General features: G+C 43.4%; 1 protein-coding gene across 1 annotated transcript in view; it reads left to right on the forward strand.

The window, feature by feature from the left end:
- The window catches only part of tbc1d32 (TBC1 domain family, member 32), a 134,283-nt gene that overhangs the window by 48,849 nt on the left and 66,179 nt on the right, over positions 1-19,255 (forward strand). Inside the window, exons 24-28 of the mRNA XM_034076478.1 lie at positions 1,584-1,703; positions 5,316-5,424; positions 7,634-7,727; positions 8,797-8,922; positions 14,114-14,197. Coding sequence (XP_033932369.1) covers positions 1,584-1,703; positions 5,316-5,424; positions 7,634-7,727; positions 8,797-8,922; positions 14,114-14,197 — 533 coding nt within the window. The remainder of the gene's footprint in view (positions 1-1,583; positions 1,704-5,315; positions 5,425-7,633; positions 7,728-8,796; positions 8,923-14,113; positions 14,198-19,255) is intronic.

Genomic DNA, 19,255 nt, shown 5'->3' on the forward strand with positions numbered 1-19,255 from the left:
GTAATTTGTTCGAGTAGTCTCCTTAAAGGTGGGGTAGGTAAGTTTCAGAAACCGGCTCGAGATACACTTTTTGTTATATTCCATGGAATGCTCTTAACATCCCGATAGCAATGAATATCTTAAAGGTGGGGTAGGTAAGTTTGAGAAACCGGCTCGAGATCGCTAGAATTTGAAAATACACAACCGGAGAAAATCTGCCACTTCCTCACAGAGCCCCTCCCCCAACACACACGAACGCGCACATGACCAATGAGGGCACGAGATAAGTTTGTGCCCCGATGGAAGGCTGACAGGCAGGTAGGCCATCCAATCCGTTTAGCCGGGCCGGCTAAAATGATTGGTTGGCCTACCTGCCTTGGACTTTTTACAGTATTACGGCTTCTACAGATGACATTTTTTTATGGATTTTTTGTCAAAGCACTTCAGATATTCATTGCTATCGGGATGTTTAGAGCATTCCATGGCATATAACAAAAAGTGTATCTGGAGCCGGTTTCTGAAACGTACCTACCCCACCTTTAAGTGCTTTGACAAAAAATCCATAAAAAAAATGTCATCTGTAGAAGCCGTAATACTGTAAAAAGTACAACCGATTGTATGGCCTACCTGCCTGTCAGCCTTCCATCTGGGCACACACTTATCTCGTGCCCTCATTGGTCATGTGCGCGTTCGTGTGTGTTGGAGGAGGGGCTCTCTAAGGAAGTGGCAGATTTTCTCTGGTTGTTTATTTTCAAATTCTAGCGATCTCGAGCCGGTTTCTCAAACTTACCTACCCCACCTTTAAGTGCGCTGGAATAGAGAGTGTGTTGGGTGTAGAGTGGTTAACACAGGAGAGAATCGAGGAGTATCTTCATATTTATGATGAGAAGTCCTAAAAAGTATCTTAAAGACCAGTTTAGACACATTATTGAAGGGCCAGAACACAACGCAGACAGCCAATATGAGAATGACCTGATGCGTTATGGTGATGAGTGCTGCACACAGGCTTCGACGCACGCAGAGCTTTTCTGATAGGCACTTAAATCCAGTCTAAATTAAGGCGACCTTTCGAGCCGATGTGAGGACACGGTGAGTCACGGGGGAATCGTTTTTCAACGCTTGTTCCCTTGGGATTTTTATGATTATTCCACCAAAAATTGCTGTGACCATCAGTAACACAGGATTTTAAAAGTCACTGATGCTTCATTAAAATATGTTAAGAAGCTTTTTCTCTCTACAGGTGCTGGATCATATAAAACACAGAGCTAACACGTACTTTGGTCTCCCAAAATGCTGCCGCAGCTCAACAGCCTGCTTGAGCCCGGTGTCATTACCAGCAACTCAAATTGAACCGTGATGCTTTTCCCAAGGGGTTCCTACTTAACAAAGCTTACAATTTGCCACGGCGAGCTGGTGGGAATTGTGTTGACTGATCCAGAACCTGCAGACACACAATAACAGGGGAAACAGACAGTTTAAATGTGGTCTGCATGTTCCTGCGATACAGTCTGGACTGCCCGGCGCTGCCATCTGCTACTGTAGGACAAAACGCCAGTCCCCTCTGGGTTCATGATGTCTTGTTTTGTGTGTATGTGTGTCTACAGACTGCTCAGTGTGCTCTGCTGTAATCTGGACTCCTTCCTGCTGCTGGAGAGTCAGTATAACATCGTCTCCATGCTGCTGCAGAGTCAGAGGGAGAACGTCACCGAGCAGGACAATGATGGGTAGGTAGCAGCGAACAGAGAGACCGGTTGTTATTCACAGAGATTAGCATGTCGTGGATCCGATGTAACACTCACAACATTAAAGAAAAAGACGAAGAGGAATCAATAAAACACAAACACAGAGATGGTTGAAGTCAAATATTATATTGGTAACAGACACATTACCTTGCACAAAAACAGTTCATAGTGTAATGCCCGACAGACCAAGAACATCTCAGAATGTATATACATCTCAAACTGCATGCATCGTTGAACTCTTCCTGACCTCATGCAGTGTCACGTTGCATCTTCTTTCCTCCCAGACTTAGGCCCTGGCCACACGGGGACGAAAACGGTCGTTTAAGTTACTGTTTAGTATATAGACCGTTCGGCCACACGAGGACGACCGAATACGGCACTAAACGACTGCGGAAACGATAACGGGTCCCAAGGTGGATAGAACGGCATACGCAACGCTCTGGGGGGTCCAACGGCTCCGTGTGTACGCCCTATACGATCATTTTCTGATAATGATGAGGCAATAGCCCCGCCTCTCCCCACCTCTGCTGCTCACCCCGCGTTAAAGTAAACTGCACACTGAATTCAGATTATTTATCTTTCTCTCGATATGGACCTAAACGCGAGTGAAGTCTAATCTGACAGGACGGAGACACCTCTCAAACTACCTACACTAGTTATACATATGTTTATTTTTACTGTCGGCCGGGTCACTCGTTACTGGATGAGCTGCTGCATGAGACAGACACTGACGCTGTCCGAAGAGAAGGAGGAAAAAGAGAGGCTCCGTGTATTTTATTATTATATTATATAGAGTCGTTATTCGTTTGTTTTAAAGCTCAATAAATAACAAAGAAGACCTTTGACCGGCACTTTTATCATTTTGTCCGGAAGATTTAAACTTGAATTCACGTTGACTGGCGAAAAACTCTGCCCGGTTCCCTCGGCCCCCACCGCGGAGAATAAACAGAAGGGCAACCATGACAACCATGCTTCTTCGCTGCTTTTGTGAGAGGTTACAGCGCCACGTACAGGCTCGGCATATGTACTGCAGCTTCTCCAGCGGTTGGAGCTAAACGGAGCGGTCTCGTGTGGACAGACACTATCCGGTGAATATTGCGTGTGGACGGAAGCTGTTTTGCGATTGCGTTTGCGTTAATCCTATGCGTTTAGCCGGTTTCGTCCTCGTGTGGCCGGGGCCTTAGTAATCCCAGGTTCCATGACACTTTTCTGCTGATATCACACAATGTAGACGACTGTTGGTCATGGTGATAGGTGGGCCTCTTAGCATGAAACTAAATGAATACTCACTAGTGTGGCATAACACAGATTCTACAAGCATTTATGACTTGCAAATCAAAAGTGACTTCTGACATAAATTCGAAATAACAATACAATCAAGTATGAATTATTACTCATAGGATAATTTTTCATCATTGTCTTAGACAACTCTTCCAAGTGTGTGACGTGAACAGCATCACGTAGAGATGATCATAATGGATGTAACTGAAGTCACAAAGCGTTGAGAGACTGACTAATGTGTTATTAGTGTTGGTCTGTTTATTAGTTTATAATGTAAAATAACACCAGTATTGTACTTTAATTACATGTATTGTCATATATATTTTAACAGCAGAGCTCTCTTCTTACATTTTTTTTAATTACATTTAGTTTGTTATTGAGACTAATGGAAGGATTTCTCTAAATGTCATATCTGTGCATAAACTATGAGCTCACTTATTAACATAACATTTGGAAAAGGTTTCTTTTCTTTAGAAAGAACCAGGCTTGTAATTCCCTTCCTGCCTTTTTTCTTTATGCTAAGCTAGGCTAACATCATCTTGATTTCAGCTCTGACTTTAGCACACAGACATTAGCTTGATAAAAAAAATGTATCATGAAATGCTCAAAGAAAACAAATAAACATGTTTTAAGAGGTTTACGGTTACTCCAGCAATAGCAGAGTTGAACTAAGGGAAGTTATTTAAAGCTCCCATGTCATGGCCATTTCTACTGATCATATTTCCATTGTTGAGGTCGACTAGAATAGATTTATATTGTTACATTTTCCAAACTCACATTGGTTTCTCAAACAGCATCTCTGTATAGTATGTATATTCACATACTATATTGTATATTCACGCTGAGGGAGCTGCAGCACCCCCATCTGCGAGGCACCACAAGCACCCGCACCCCCCCCCCCCCAGCGCGTCACAGTTTTGCCGCTGAGAGAGTGTGTGTGAGGAGCTCCACGGATTGGTCCATTTGGGTATGGCAGCACAGACAGGTCTTTTCTGTGTTAGAGTTGTACTCGCACTTTGAGGGTTTGTGACTCTGCAGACAAAAAGCTTCATAACACACAAGGGGACGGGGAATAACCAGACAAGTATGACATGAGCCCTTTAAGACATTTAGACTTTTCAATAGCTTCCACATTAAACACACTGAACAAGAACAATATTATTCGTACTCTCCTTCGGCTGAAGCTTCCGTCTCCTCCGTGCATCACCCTGATGTGACGGAGCACTTTCAAATGTAATCATTGCTCGGGATGAGAAATTGTTTGTTTGTTTGTTTGTTTGCCTTGTCAGAGAAATAATGATATAAGTAAAAATCCTATTTCTGAAAGTGGCCGTTCAAGAGTCTCTCTCTCATTCGGTAATAATGGCTGGCAGAGCTGTGGCTATTGGTTCTGAATGGAAATGGCTCAAAAATGAAATTGCAAGTCTGAGTCCTGGAGAATGAGGACTTGTTAATTTATTCTCCCATCAACCTTTGAAGCCCTTTCTTCCCTTCATGCTGCCATTATAATCACAGACGTCACCATGTCTTTGTTCTCTTTACCGTCTTCTCTTCCTACTTCTCCTTTTTAATCATGTTTAAAATGTACTTCTTTCATCTGATTTTTGATGGAATCTTTTAGTCGTTCATTTCCCCCATTGCTCTTTATACGTTTTATGCTGTGACCTTTTCAATATCCGGGACACCCAAATTCACCAAAACTACTCTGTAAGGGCAATCTCGCATTTGATTTGACCCCTGCTGTGCGAGCTTAGAGTGATTTTATCCCCAAAGAAATGTATGAAAATTACATTTTGCGGCCATTTGAAAGATAACTGCGCGAGAAAATAGTCTCCTACCAAATGTCAGTTCCAAATTGCCAAAGCTATAATAACTATCCACTGTGAAGGAGAACCCTGAAGTACCTTTATAATTAGAACACTCTGATCGTATCTAATATTCATTCATTGAAAGCCTCTCTTTCTTTTCTTACTCGTCTTCTAGCCGTCCTATAATCACTCGGATGCTTCATGCAGTCTTTTAGAAGACTTCTCAAGGAAGTTTTGCAGTTTAGTGAATTGGGGTTGTATATAATTAGCATGACCACATTTGTATTTTGAAAAGTATGTAACTTTTTTTTTTTTTGTATTATATTTTTATTATATCATAACTTAGTACTTTTTTTTTTTTTTTTTTTTTAACATTATGTAACATTAAGCTGTCTGTGGCTCTTTCCTGCTATAACGATGCAAGTTTCCCCTCTGTGGGACTAATAAAGGTATTCTGATTCTGACCAAAGTTGTTTCTCTAATCTTCTTTCCTTTCTGTTCTCAGGGAGTTCATCATCGACAACCTGTCAGTGGAGAGGAATCACGTTCTGGTTCGGGTTAGTGCGGTGGGCGGTCCGTCTGAGAGGAAGCTTCCTCCTCGAGCACTGCAAGAGGTCAGCTGTGCGTCACAATGTGCTGATGTCTCTACTCTGACGTGTCTCCATGCTTTAATGTTCAAAAAGCTCTTTATTTGACTGCCTGTGCTGCAGCACCTCCTTTCACCCTCTGTCTGAGACCAGAGCCCAGTCTGCTCTGATTGGTTAGCTGGCCGGCTCTGTTGCGATTGGTCAACCGCTTAGACATGTCCCGCCCCTTAGCCTATCACGCACAATGTGTTGGAGCGCTAGCCAATAGTGTAAGTGTTACAAAGTGGTAAACAAAGTAGTCCAATCAAGCAAGCTGAGTGAATGCTATACAAACATCCCAATAGTAGTCTTATACATTAGTTTATATAATAGCAGCTGAAGACATGTCAGGATCCACAGAATCATAAGAACTATCCTTTGTTTTCCTGAGAATCATTGCGGGGAGGCCAACCCCATTAACACCTCGCGCTGTTTCACAACATTGTTTCAAAGTGACAGGGCTTTAGTCGTTGTCTCCGGCTTTATTTACTCGGTGTGTCTGGAGAGATGTAACTTCTGTACGTGTTGTTGATGCTGGAAACTAATTTACGCTGAGGACAAGGATGAGACATGAAGGACATAGTGTTTTCTTCGTGTTTCACAGCTCTGTTTTAATCTTCTCTCCCGTCACCTGTGGGGAGTACAGGGACCATGCAGCTGTTAAAGAAGTACTGATTGTGTGAAGACATTTACAAAACAAATGGAAAGATGAATCGTCACTTGGTTGGAAATGAAATGAAGTATCATTGTGTTACAATGTGTATTCCTGAAGTGGGAATATGTCTGTCAGAATGTTTACAGTCTTCAAGTAAACTCAATGAATGTCACTGACACAGCCATGACGCATCTTCAAACATGCTAAAACATTCACTTTATATGTATTCAAATATTCAATATGTCATTGTTAAACAGTCCTGTACGGCTGCAGGTGACTTATGGTCATGTTTCTATACAAAACTATTTAAAAAAAATAGCTCTTTCTAACCCTAAACCCATTATAATCCCAAATAGTGGAGCAGATAACAAGGTCAATCGTTCAAATGATGATACAAGCATGAAACTTGGCAGGAATATTTATTTTATGTCACTTTATGAGAAAAAAGTGCTAGCCACTTGAAATTCCAAGATGGCGGCCATTTTCCAAGATGGCCGCCAGATGACCACCCCATAGGTGACATAAAATATCTTCCTCCGACTAGGCAAGGCAAGGCAAGTTTATTTATATAGCACTTTTCAACGCAAGGCAATTCAAAGTGCTTTACAAAAAATGAAAGACATTAAGCATTAAAAAAGAAAAGCTAATAAAATAAACATTAAAAGGAAAAGTACATGGATAAAAGTTACAGTGCAGTTTAAGATATGAATAGTTCAATTAAAAGCAGCGACAAAAAGAAAAGTCTTCAGCCTGGATTTAAAAGTAGTCAGAGTTGCAGCGGACTACTCAATTTTAAAAGGCTTTTTCTGATATCTTTCTTTCTAAATATCTTGAAATACTTGTACTATGTCCACCTGAATCACATGTATTGGATAAGCAGCATTTGGAACATCATGAAAGTGCTTTTTTTTTTGTAATGACTTACTTTTTAGGAAAATAAAAGGCAAAGTTAAGTCCCTCAAATAATGTTGCATCCAGAATGATTACCTCCATCATCAGAGTCCCACAGCCGTGTAAGAAAGGCTCCCTTCTAAGGTAAAGGGCTTTGTGCGTCTCCTTTGAGCGTTGTGAGAGCCGGAAATCACCTGAGAGGCAGACTCAAATACCAACAGGGATTACCCTGAGCGCAGAGCACAGACAATCGGATAAACAGGCCTGTTTCTAAACCCCATTAACATTCAGAGCACATCAGTCTGGCACGTCAGAGTTATGACTCAAATGAGAGATGGTTCTTCAAAACTACGATATCACACGCGTAAAGAATGCAAGATGATATGGCACTGGGTTATTACTCAGAAAGGAAGGAAGATGGATCAGAAGAAAACTGATTTTAAAAACACATAATTGAATTAACTGCTACCAGCTTGGCGCTAGACAATCCTCAGTAATTAATTCGTTATCAGTCTAACAAAAACTAACAATCCAACATATTGACACATACATAACACCCATAGCAATTATGAGTCAGAGCTGCTCAGAAGCAATGTAAGACAATAAGTGCATTATGGTGTATTTAGTGAATACCTTATCTGCTCATTTCAGGGTGAGGACCCTTACCCCTGGCCCATGTTCTCAAGCTCCCCTCTACCCACCCGCTACACTTTGGACCCACCAAAGATCCACCATGACTCGCAGGGTGAGAGGAACTGCTTTTTTTTAAGAATATTTTTGTTGCAGAAATGTATTGTACAAACCACATTGGTTTAACAAAGCAATCATATTTTCATTTTCAATAACAACAAAACACAGAACATTCTAGTACAATTAGGCTATTGGCGGTTTTAAAACACATCCACGGGCGAGATAATAAGAAGTGCAATATATTCATGCTCGAAACAAGAAGGCAACATCATGAAAAATAAAAAATGGACGTAGCAAATTGAAAACAAAAGAAAATGGTGGTGATTATTAAGTGTCTTAAAGGTGGGGTAGGTAAGTTTCAGAGACCGGCTCGAGTGCACTCAAATTTGAAAGTACACAGCCGAAAAGAATCCGCCCCTTCCTTGAGACTTCCTTACAGAGCACCTCCTCCAACACACACGAACGCGCACATGACGTCAGCAGACTGGTGGAAGTGGCCGCCTGTTGCTGGCGAGTCATCGAAGTACTGCTGCGATGCACGCCCAATGACGGCACGCCCAATGAGGGCACGAGATACATTTGTGCGTGCACGAGATGGAAGGCTGACAGACAGGGCGGCAATCCAATCCGTTTAGCTGGTTATACTTTTTACAGTATCACGGCTTCCACAGATGCATTTTTTTTTATGGATTTGTTGTCAAAGCACTTCAGATGTTCATTGCTATCGGGATGTTAAGAGCATTCCATGGAATATGACAAAAAGTGTATCTCGAGCCGGTTTCTCAAACTTACCTACCCCACCTTTAAGCCCAGGCCTTATCAAACACTCTCCCCCTTCCTGCTTTCTTGAATCTAAGTTTCTCCAGGTAGAGGATCTCGCCTCTACACAGCATCAGACTTCCATAATCAAAATATACGTTTTTTTAGCCAAAACAGTACCCAAACACGCCGGCCGTTTGTCACTGCCGTAGTTCAGATCAGTGTCACTTGTGGACCCCAGAATGGCCACAAGGGGACCAGGCTTCAAATGCTTTTGAATAGGGTGAGAGGAACTGTGATGACATTTAAAAAATAACTGGTCAAATGTCGTGGTTTCTCATTTATAGTGTTTTCTCATTTTACAGACTCTGAGATGAGGTCATTTCTGGCATCTTTTAAAGACTCCAAGAAGGAGGCGAGCGGGATGGAGGACTGCCGGAGACAGTATTGCAAAATGATGACCTCCAAACCCAACGTCCTCACTGGAAAGGGTGAGCTACGGCTTTACTGGGTCTCTACGGACTTGTAGCAGTGTAACAATAACACAGCAGCCTATTGGGTTGACTGTGAAGGTGAAGGAGTCTCTGTGTGGTAATGAAGGCATGGGACGCACAACACGACAACATGCTTCGAGTAGCAACAAGTCCTACTTGTCAGGAAGGGTGCGTTCTCCGTTTCTTGATTGTTCCATTAGTTTGATATTTGTATCTTTTAGGTGTATCATGTGGTCTGATTAGGTTACCAGCGAGCACGTTGATAACTGTCCAGAAGCAGACAGAAACACAACGGAGGAATTCAGACTACATGCAACAAAAGGTGGTCAGAACAACGACACATATCTATCTATTCCATTATGCTGCAGGTGCACACACACACACACACACACACACACACACACACACACACACACACACACACACACACACACACACACACACACACACACACACACACACACACACACACACACACACACACACACACACACACACACACACACACACACACACACACACACACACACACACACACACACACACACACACACACACACACACACACACACACACACACACACAGCCCAATGCCCTTTAAAGCCATAGGCCTACATGAAAACCAAACCCCATCACTACACACACGCGTGCGCGCACACACACGCACGCACGCACGCACGCACGCACGCACACACACACACACACACACACACACTCCTCATCACTACCATAGCACTGATGCCTATACTTTTCTTACGTAGGAGTAAGTAGCTGTGATTCAACGATGAGAAAAATACATCCAGCGTGAAGGAGGCTGACAATCTTGTCATTAAACCCCGCACCGCACAGTGATTGCTTCCTTTCATCAGAACGCTGTAAAACCCCGCAAAGCATCCGCGCTTTACACGACAGCGCTCATTTAGGGCTTTTCACTAAAAGACCATGATCAAGATTTATTATCCTTTAAGCTTCCCTCTGCTTCATAAGTGCTATTTTATTTAGCACGCCATTAACCACGCACAGACCTAGCATTCAACACTCTAAGAAACATTCAATGAAGTAAATTGTAGCCTTTATGGTCTAAATGCACCCAGGCAATTTAGTGAACATGTACTTATGTTGCGCTCCGCGTACGGAGGCGCTGTGATTACTGCTTGTCTCTGACAGGCTTTGACACAGCTGCAAGATGGAAAGGTTTACTATCTCTTTATCAAAACGCTCATGATTAGAACTGTTGGCGTGTCAGCGAATCGATTGCTTAATTGCTCTCCCTCACCAGTCAATGAGATGCATTCACTGGTGCTCCGAGCCACTGGGTTGCATTGTTTGGATTCTGCATTCATTGCTTTTTTGCATGTGAAGCAATTGCATGAAGATTTACCACGTATAATAATATACCGTACTTTTCGGACTATAAGCCGCGACTTTTTCCCCCATTGTTTTTGTACAGCTAACGGCCACTAGGGAACCTCCTAAATCTATGGGTTTTACAGGTAAAAGTAACCACCTTTAACTCTATGGGCTCTATGACCGGTCCGCCCGCCACCTTTAAGGGGCGGGCTCCAGCAGGAAAAGCTGGAGGCCGGAAAAGACTGAGACAGGTAGCGCGCCAAAGTAAAAGTGGAACCGAGAGACAGAACGAGAGCAAGACAGACGGACAATGTGCTGCTGCGGCTTATATGCAGGTGCGCTTTATAGTCCGAAAAGTACGGTACATGATGAAGGATCGGTGTGGTGCTTAAGCTAACATGAATCCGAGTTACAGGCGGGGTAGGTAATTCACTTCAGAAACACTTGTTATATTCCATGGAATGCTCTTAACATCCCGATAGCAATGAATATATTAAATGCTTTGACAAAAAATACATAAAATAATGTCATCTGTGGAAGCCGTGGCGCTGTAAAAAGCTCGACCAATCATCTGAGCCGGCCCGGCTAAAGTAACTGGATGGCCTACCTGCCTGTCAGCCTTCCATCGGGGGACAAACTTATCTCGTGCCCTCATTGGTCATGTGCGCGTTCGTGTGTGTTGGAGGAGGGGCTCTGTGAGGAAGTCTGAACAATAGAGTCTGTCTGCAGACCGCAGCAGGGAGGCGTGTCCTATAGGGGCGTTTCCTATAGGGGCGTTTCATATAGTGAACGACGGGAGCCGGCTCTCGCCCGCGAACGAGCCGTTTTTTGTTTTGTTTTTGCGGAGGGATCTAGATTGGCATGAAGGCACATTATGCAATGTGCAATGTGGACATTATCCCGCTTATTACACATGGCCACATTCTCAACAAAGTAACGACATGACTCCCAATAATAATTGAAATGCTTTTATGGATTTAGAAAAAGATTTTATTGATTTAAAAAATAGTTTTATGTATTGATTTAAATTGACATGCATCCGCTAAGAAAAGTAGTCCGTTGTTACTGTTTGAACTAACGTAACAACGGCAGGAACTGCTTCGATAGTGTTTTTGAGGAGCTTTTTGATTACAGATTTGAAAACATTGTTGCTTGCTTTAAAAGTAGCACAATTCATTGTGCTAACCTTGAAAGATATCCCTGCCCTAATGCCAAAAGTAACTGGCAACTGAATATGTGTCGCCGTAGCTATGATGTCTATGTCTGGACCGCTGCGTAAAAAGGAGGGTTTCTGCCCCGTTACTTCTCTTCTTACTTCTATAAGAATAAAACACGGAGGACGGAGATCTCTTTTTGTCCCCCTCTTCTCCCCGCTGCAGCCTAGCAGTTGATCTCAAAGCACTCTCCCCTCTCCTGCAGGGAGAAAAACTATATGTATATACTTTATATAGGTTGATACAGTAGCCCCTTTTTTAAAATAGTTTTTATAGGTGTTGCCATCTGTTTTGTGTAGCGTGGTTCTACAACCCAGTCAATGCATTAATTGGGTGGTATCAGAGAGTTACACGGGTCTGTAAATGCAATGAAAACAATTGGCCACAGCAAATAATTTATATTAAACATGTAATTTTTACTTTTGAATACTTTAGTACAAAGGATGTCTTGAATAATTTAAGTGATATACTGTATGTGTACACATATAAATCATTAGTCAAAACAGGGCTACATTTGATTTAATTAAAAGGTATAATATGTGGTAAACTGAAGAGCCCTTTGGGAGCCGAAAGAGCCGGCTCTTCTTGGTGAGCCAAATGATCCGGCTCACCAAGAAGAGCCGGAATTCCCATCACTAGAACAATGACTTCTTCTGCGAGGATTTATAAAAGCAGCTGGAATCCCTTAAGTTACTATTGGATAAAAAAAGTTAGGAAACGCCCCTATAGAAAACGCCCCTATAGGATCCGCCCCTATAGGATCCGCCTCCTTGCTGCGGTCTGCAGCCAGACCCATCTCAGTCTGAAGGAAGAGGCAGATTTGTTCCGGTTGTGTATTTTCAAATTCTAGCGCACTCGAGCTGGTTTCTCCATTCTTACCTACCCTACCTTTTAATGTACATTTCTTTTTTTCATTTCGACAACAAGCTCATTCTATCGTCAAAGAAAAGTCAATTTCAAGTAAAGCACCAGATAGGATTTCATATATTAAGCTTTATTTAATGTTAAAGTTTGTCTCGAGGGCCGCTCAAGGTACAGGCTTAGTAGGAAGTGGCTTTCCAATGGTTGTTAACCAGTAGATACAAAATACAACTTTAACACATTCAATGCAGTACTTCAAGTAGACCAGAAGTGGTGCTCTTACTCAACACATGAGCACTTTAAAATGTAGCACTTATTGTGGGGCTTTTGTGCTTGATTGCATGAACGTACGCCAGGTGTAGCTAATGTTTACATTCGATCCTGTAAAAATGTAATAAATGATTCATAGAGATTTCAACATGACTGTGTAAAACGTGTTATTGTGTACGAGCCATTGTGTAAAACACCTCATACATTATTAATGCCACTCAATTCACATATGTATTCATATGACAGTAAACAAAAGAGTAGCACTTGTAAAAAGTGGGGTTTTTAATGGCTTCTCTCGATGTTCTGTGCCTTGCATTGCTTGCCAGAAAAGAATTGGATCAGGCAAACACATGCAGCTAAATTAAAATAACTCAAAATGCAACAATTATTTTTTAATGACATATTTATAATGCATACACAACAGAATAGAACACAGTTAAAACTATAATACATACATTACAAATCATCAAATAAGAAAATAAAATGAAAATAAATGTAGAAAATAATGAACGTCAATGTATAGGATATAGTTAACTGATTATTATTTCTTATATACACACATTCTCAACAACTAACCTCCGTGTTGTGTTGTCTACCTCACCCATTTCCCCATCGATCTTTTCCAAAATGCAGCTATTTAGGAAAGCTCGTGGTGCAACAGCTGCCAGATTGCTATTTCACTCTCTGTACTACAACGAGTCACATCTGCTGCGCGGTTCTACTGAACGTAATACATTTGATAAACTCATTCAAGCAAACATTAAAGTTACAACCAGTTCAGAATGTCTAAGAGAATATATAAAACTCCTGTGGGTTCTTGTAAAGTTGTATTATCCTTATTACTTTCACAAGATAACGTGTTTTCTTTTGAGTCCCACAGTCAGACCTCCAGAGACAGCAGTGATATGACACTAAGAGCTGTCGGGGTTCACTCGGGACAGTCGGGGGCAGTGAGGCTGTAAATAGATACAAGCGGATGCACATTTCACTACAAAGTGTAGCGGTGGTGTTATTGTCAACATGTTTTTGCAGCTGAACCATGATCTTCTGTTCAGACACGTCTCTGCGCTAGTCAGACGTGCTTCATCTGACGAGTGACTCTTTCGGCCTTCCTTTGATTCCACTGGCTTAGTTATCGCTACATTAAACACGCATACTGTATTATTCACGGGAAATGTGTCTTTCCACTTCAACGTGGCTGCTTAGTGCCGTACTGCATGTACCAGGAAGTTATGCACACTCATGCATCATTTAGATTAGTAAAATGTATTTTAATTCAAGGTTTATTGGAGCTTTACGTGTGTGTGTGTGTGTGTGTGTGTGTGTGTGTGTGTGTGTGTGTGTGTGTGTGTGTGTGTGTGTGTGTGTGTGTGTGTGTGTGTGTGTGTGTGTGTGTGTGTGTGTGTGTGTGTGTGTGTGTGTGTGTGTGTGTGTGTGTGTGTGTGTGTGTGTGTGTGTGTGTGTGTGTGTGCGTGCGTGCTGTTTCTTCCCAGGGCTGGCTGACCTTCTGGAGAAGGTTGTGGCTCATCTATCCAGCTCTGCCTCCGAGTGCTTCTTCTCTCCGGCGCAGTACAAAGGTCAGTGCAGAAGAGCAACACTTCCCTGAAGAGGGGGAGGCTGTGGCTCAGTGGGTAGTGTGCTGGACTTCGAATCAGGGGATAGCAAGTTCGAGTCCCACTGCAGTCAGCATGTCGTTGTGTCCCTGAGACACTTCACTTTGTCCACAGTACTGACATGTAATGTAAAAGAGAGCCTCGCATAAACAGACTCATGTTTTCGTCTCTGGTCCCGTTACTTACTCTCTGGGTTATGAAAATGACATGCAGATATGACTTGGATAAATGTGTCTCGGGCAGTTTTATGCTAGTTACTGAAAACCAGTAACTAGTTACCATTACTAGTTACTTCATTTCAAAAGTAACTCAGTTACTTCACTGATTACTTACACCAAAAAGTAATGCGTTACTGTGAAAAGTAACGTTTTAGTTACTTAAAAAAAGGGCTCCCATTATATGAATGCCCTTATAGCCTTCATTTCAGTACTGTTATTGCATTGGAGAATAATACAATCTGTTGATCAACTTGACATGCACTATATGCAATCTGGATAGCATCGATATTAGCTGGCTTTACATTTTTGTATATTCTTTCTCCAGGTAGTTGGAAAAAGTGTTCCGTCCCATATGCCGTGTGCCGCCCGGACATGCTATCATGCTAACTAGCTCCCTGAAAGCGGGTGACTCCACTGTAGCGATAGCCTGCATGTGTTCTACAACATACCGTGCAATGGCTTTATCGACTTTCCCCTGGCTAGCAGTCCCTTGGTTAAAATCCAGCCGCTGTTGCTTCGGTGCAGGTGGAGGTGGAGTGGCGTCGGCTGAGTCTCTGTGGTCTTAGCTACTAGCTTCGTCCCAGCATGTTGTTTTTGCAGATGTTTTAAGAGATTTGAATGACTGGTTTGGGCAGTAGATAGGCTCTTTGACCCGCCAGGACACGACTTACATTTAACTAAAACGTTCTTTTCTTTGTGCTCGACAAAAGTGAAATAGTGAGAATATCTCCAGGTGGAGAAACTAGACTTGAGCTCCGCCGCCGCCATGATAGTCTTGTTAGTAAACAACACAAACACGCCCACAGCCTGTCTCCGCATGTGACACAGGAAGTATTTAAGTACATTTACTCAAGTACTGTACTTAAGTACAGTTCTCATCTCTGTTCGCCTGGCTGTTGACTATATAAAAAAACTAACGCAGTAACGGAGTAACGCACCATGTAGTAACGGTAACTGAGTTACTGAATTTAAAAAGTAATGCGTTAGAGTACTAGTTACTGCCAGTTACTTTGTAACGCGTTAGACCCAACACTGGTCTCGGGTGACACAGCTCTTCAATGTTGAGTGAAAGTCGGAGCGGTCCCTGTAGGCTCCAGCAGGGGAAACCAACAGAGACATTTCTCCTCATTTCTAGAGCAGAGGTGAAACTGTGTTACGTTCCCCAACTCAAACGATGCGTGGTTTCAGTGGGTTGGTGTGTTTGGTAGCCGACGGGCTAAACAACCTGATCAGACTGATGGCAGCTCCGAAGAAAGGCTGCTATTTAGTGAACACCCAGAACAAAAATAATTGCATATTTCGCAGCCTCCATTTTTTAATCATAAAGATTTTGATAGCATCATTCCCTTAACCCTGAAAACTATTTTTACAAGTTGCAATAACAACAACAAAAGTACTTTTCCCCTGCATTACTTTAATACTAACAGGATACATGGAATTAGTCCCGCATGTGTAATCAAAGTGTAACATGCAATCTCCCCCTGTAGGTTAAATACATTAACAAATCGAGTACTGGAGCTTTAAATACATAAACATGGCACAAATGGAAATCACATTTGAATTAAATCAACGGTTCTACAGTACTGTTCAAATACCGATGTGATGTCTGTGCCATCGCCTGGCACCGATTAGTATAATGATGATACTGCCGCTGCTTTAAGCACTGGAGAGGATGCACTGGAGTGCAGCGATCAGACAGGGAGTCAAGTGCAATGCATTTATGAAGAGCGAAAAGGCGTTTACAGCAGCACAAACGACAGCGAGGCGCAGAAGTAGGAGAACGCTTTGATGACTGCCGATTACATGTAGATTAAATAAGCAGATTGGTGCCATCTGGTCAGCTGCCTCTCCCGGACACTGGGACATTAATAGATATGTTGATTCTGTAGCAGGTAAAGTCATGCACGACACTTTGTCCATAGTGCACAATGGTCATATAATCATTTTTGAACAATATGCGTATGTTTATTTTATTAGAGTAATATCAAAAGTTACTTGTCATGCCGGATGTCAATTATTTAATATTGCATTTTAACTGACTGGGAAATATGGCAGCCATGCAAGAATGCCAGAAAGCATTTACATTCCTAATCTATTCTAATCTCGTCCCGGGCATTCAAAGCCCTGCTAGAAGAAAAGTGTGCGTGTAAAACTGAAATAACATTATGCGTTTTTGTTATAAAAATGCTAAACATTCCGGTTTTGATTGGGCGGCTAAAGGAGGAAGAAGCTTGATGATGAAAGCTCGGCTGTCCTCACATCTCCTGATTGTAATTGGCAATCATACGACTTAATGCATAGTCTGCTCCTGCTCATGCCCATGCAAAGTCTTCTGTCATTTGGCCCGGTACAGTTACGCTTTTACAATTTATACAATGAAAAAGGCCACAGAGTTGGGTCAAATTGATGTTGGTACTGACCAACAGCTGTTTTTTTTCCACATCCCATATAGTCTAATGCAGGGGTGTCAAACTCAAGGCCCGGGGGCCAAATCCGGCCCGCGACTTCATTTTCTGTGGCCCCGCAAGAGCTCTGAAATAATATAATATGTTTATTATACGATTACATGGTGATGTACAGAGGCACGTTGCCCATAAACTACATGTCCCACAATGCATCTCTCATTTGACTTTTTTTTGTTTTTCCAGAATTTGGCTTTTCTTTTAAAATCATATTGTGACATTCTCACTGAAGAGACTTGCAATTATTTGCCCTAGACGTCTGCTTCCAGACGTAGTTAATTATGAAGTTATTATTACCCTATCAGATAATAATCCAATGCAGAGGCAATAATGTAATATAATACATTATTTTATATATATTCAATATTTATATATGTATTTTTATATAATCTTAAAGTTACAACCGGCCCTTTGAGTGCAACCATAATGCTGATGTGGCCCGAGATGAAATTGAGTTTGACCCCCCTGGTCTAATGTTTTTAACAAAATGTCTGAAATAGGTTTTATTCTAATTGATTTGTAATATATAAACACTTCAGTATATGTGTTTACAAATTATGTTTGTGATGTCCTACTTCGTCCTACTACTTCTCTGTCCCGCGGGCCCACCACCTACGGGAAACATCGATGGGGTCGGGTGCGCTGCCAGACGGGTGGCAGTGAAAGCGGAGGGTCTCGACGGACCAGACCCGGGCGACAGAAGCTGGCTTTGGGGACGTGGAACGTCACCTCTCTGGGGGGGAAGGAGCCGGAGCTTGTGCGGGAGGTGGAGCGGTACCAGTTGGATCTGGTTGGGCTCACCTCTACGCACAGCGTCGGCTCTGGAACCTTACTTCTGGATAGGGGTTGGACTCTATTCTTCTCCGGAGTTGCTCAAGGTGTGAGGCGCCGGGCGGGTGTGGGGATACTCACAAGTCCCCGGTTAGGTGCTTCGTTGTTGGAGTTTACCCCAGTGGACGAGAGGGTCGCCTCCCTACGCCTGCGGGTTATGGGGGGGGAAAACTCTGACTGTTGTGTGTGCTTATGCACCCAACAGCAGTTCAGAGTATTCGGCCTTCTTGGAGACCCTGGAAAGAGTCCTGTATGGGGCTCCTGAAGGGGACTCCTTAGTCTTGCTGGGAGACTTCAACGCACATGTGGGCAATGATGGAGACACTTGGAGGGGCATGATTGGGAGGAACGGCCCCCCTGATCTGAACCGGAGTGGTGGTTTGTTACTGGACTTCTGTGCTAGTCATGGATTGGCCATAACAAACACCATGTTCGAACATAAGGATGCTCATAAGTGTACGTGGTACCAGAGAACCCTAGGCAGAAGGTCCATGATCGATTTCGTTATCGTATCATCGGACCTGAGGCCGTATGTTTTGGACACTCGGGTAAAGAGAGGGGCGGAGTTGTCAACTGATCACCATCTGGTGGTGAGTTGGGTCGAGTGGCGGGGGAAGCCTCTGGATAGACCTGGTAAGCCCAAACGTGTAGTTCGGGTGAACTGGGAACGTCTGGAGGAGGCCCAAGTTCAGGAGGCCTTCAACTCACACCTCCGGCGGAGCTTTTCGGGCATTCCTGTGGAGGTTGGGGACATTGAACCAGAGTGGTCGGTGTTCAAAGCCTCTATTGCCGAAGCCGCGGTGGGGAGCTGTGGTCTCAAGGTCTTAGGTGCCTCAAGGGGCGGTAACCCTCGAACCTCCTGGTGGACACCGGTGGTCAGGGAAGCCGTCCGACTGAAGAAGGAGGCCTTCAGGGATTTGTTATCCCGGGGGACTCCCGAAGCAGTTGCAAGGTACCGACAGGCCCGAAGGGCAGCAGCCTCATCCGTGGCCGAGGCAAAGCAGCGGGTGTGGGAGAAGTTCGGAGAAGACATGGAGAAGGACTTTCGGGCGGCACCAAAGTTGTTCTGGAAAACTGTCCGACACCTCAGGAGGGGGAAGCAGGGAACCATCCAAGCTGTGTACAGTAAGGATGGGACGTTGTTGACCTCAACTGATGGAGTGTTGGGACGTTGGAAGGAACACTTTGAGGAACTCCTGAACCCGACAACTCCGCCCTCTATGTTAGAGGCAGAGCTGGAGTATGACGGGGGATCAACGCCAATCTCCCGGGGGGAGGTCACTGAGGTCGTCAAACAACTCCACAGTGGCAAAGCCCCGGGGGTGGATGAGATCCGCCCGGAAATGCTGAAGGCTCTGGGTGTTGAGGGACTGTCATGGTTGACACGTCTCATCAACGTTGCGTGGAAGTCGGAAACGGTACCGAAGGAGTGGCAGACCGGGGTGGTGGTCCCCCTTTTCAAAAAGGGGGATCAGAGGGTGTGTGCCAATTACAGAGGCATCACACTACTC

This window comes from Pseudochaenichthys georgianus, chromosome 24 (genome assembly GCF_902827115.2).
Source record: "Pseudochaenichthys georgianus chromosome 24, fPseGeo1.2, whole genome shotgun sequence".
Lineage (NCBI taxonomy): Eukaryota > Metazoa > Chordata > Actinopteri > Perciformes > Channichthyidae > Pseudochaenichthys > Pseudochaenichthys georgianus.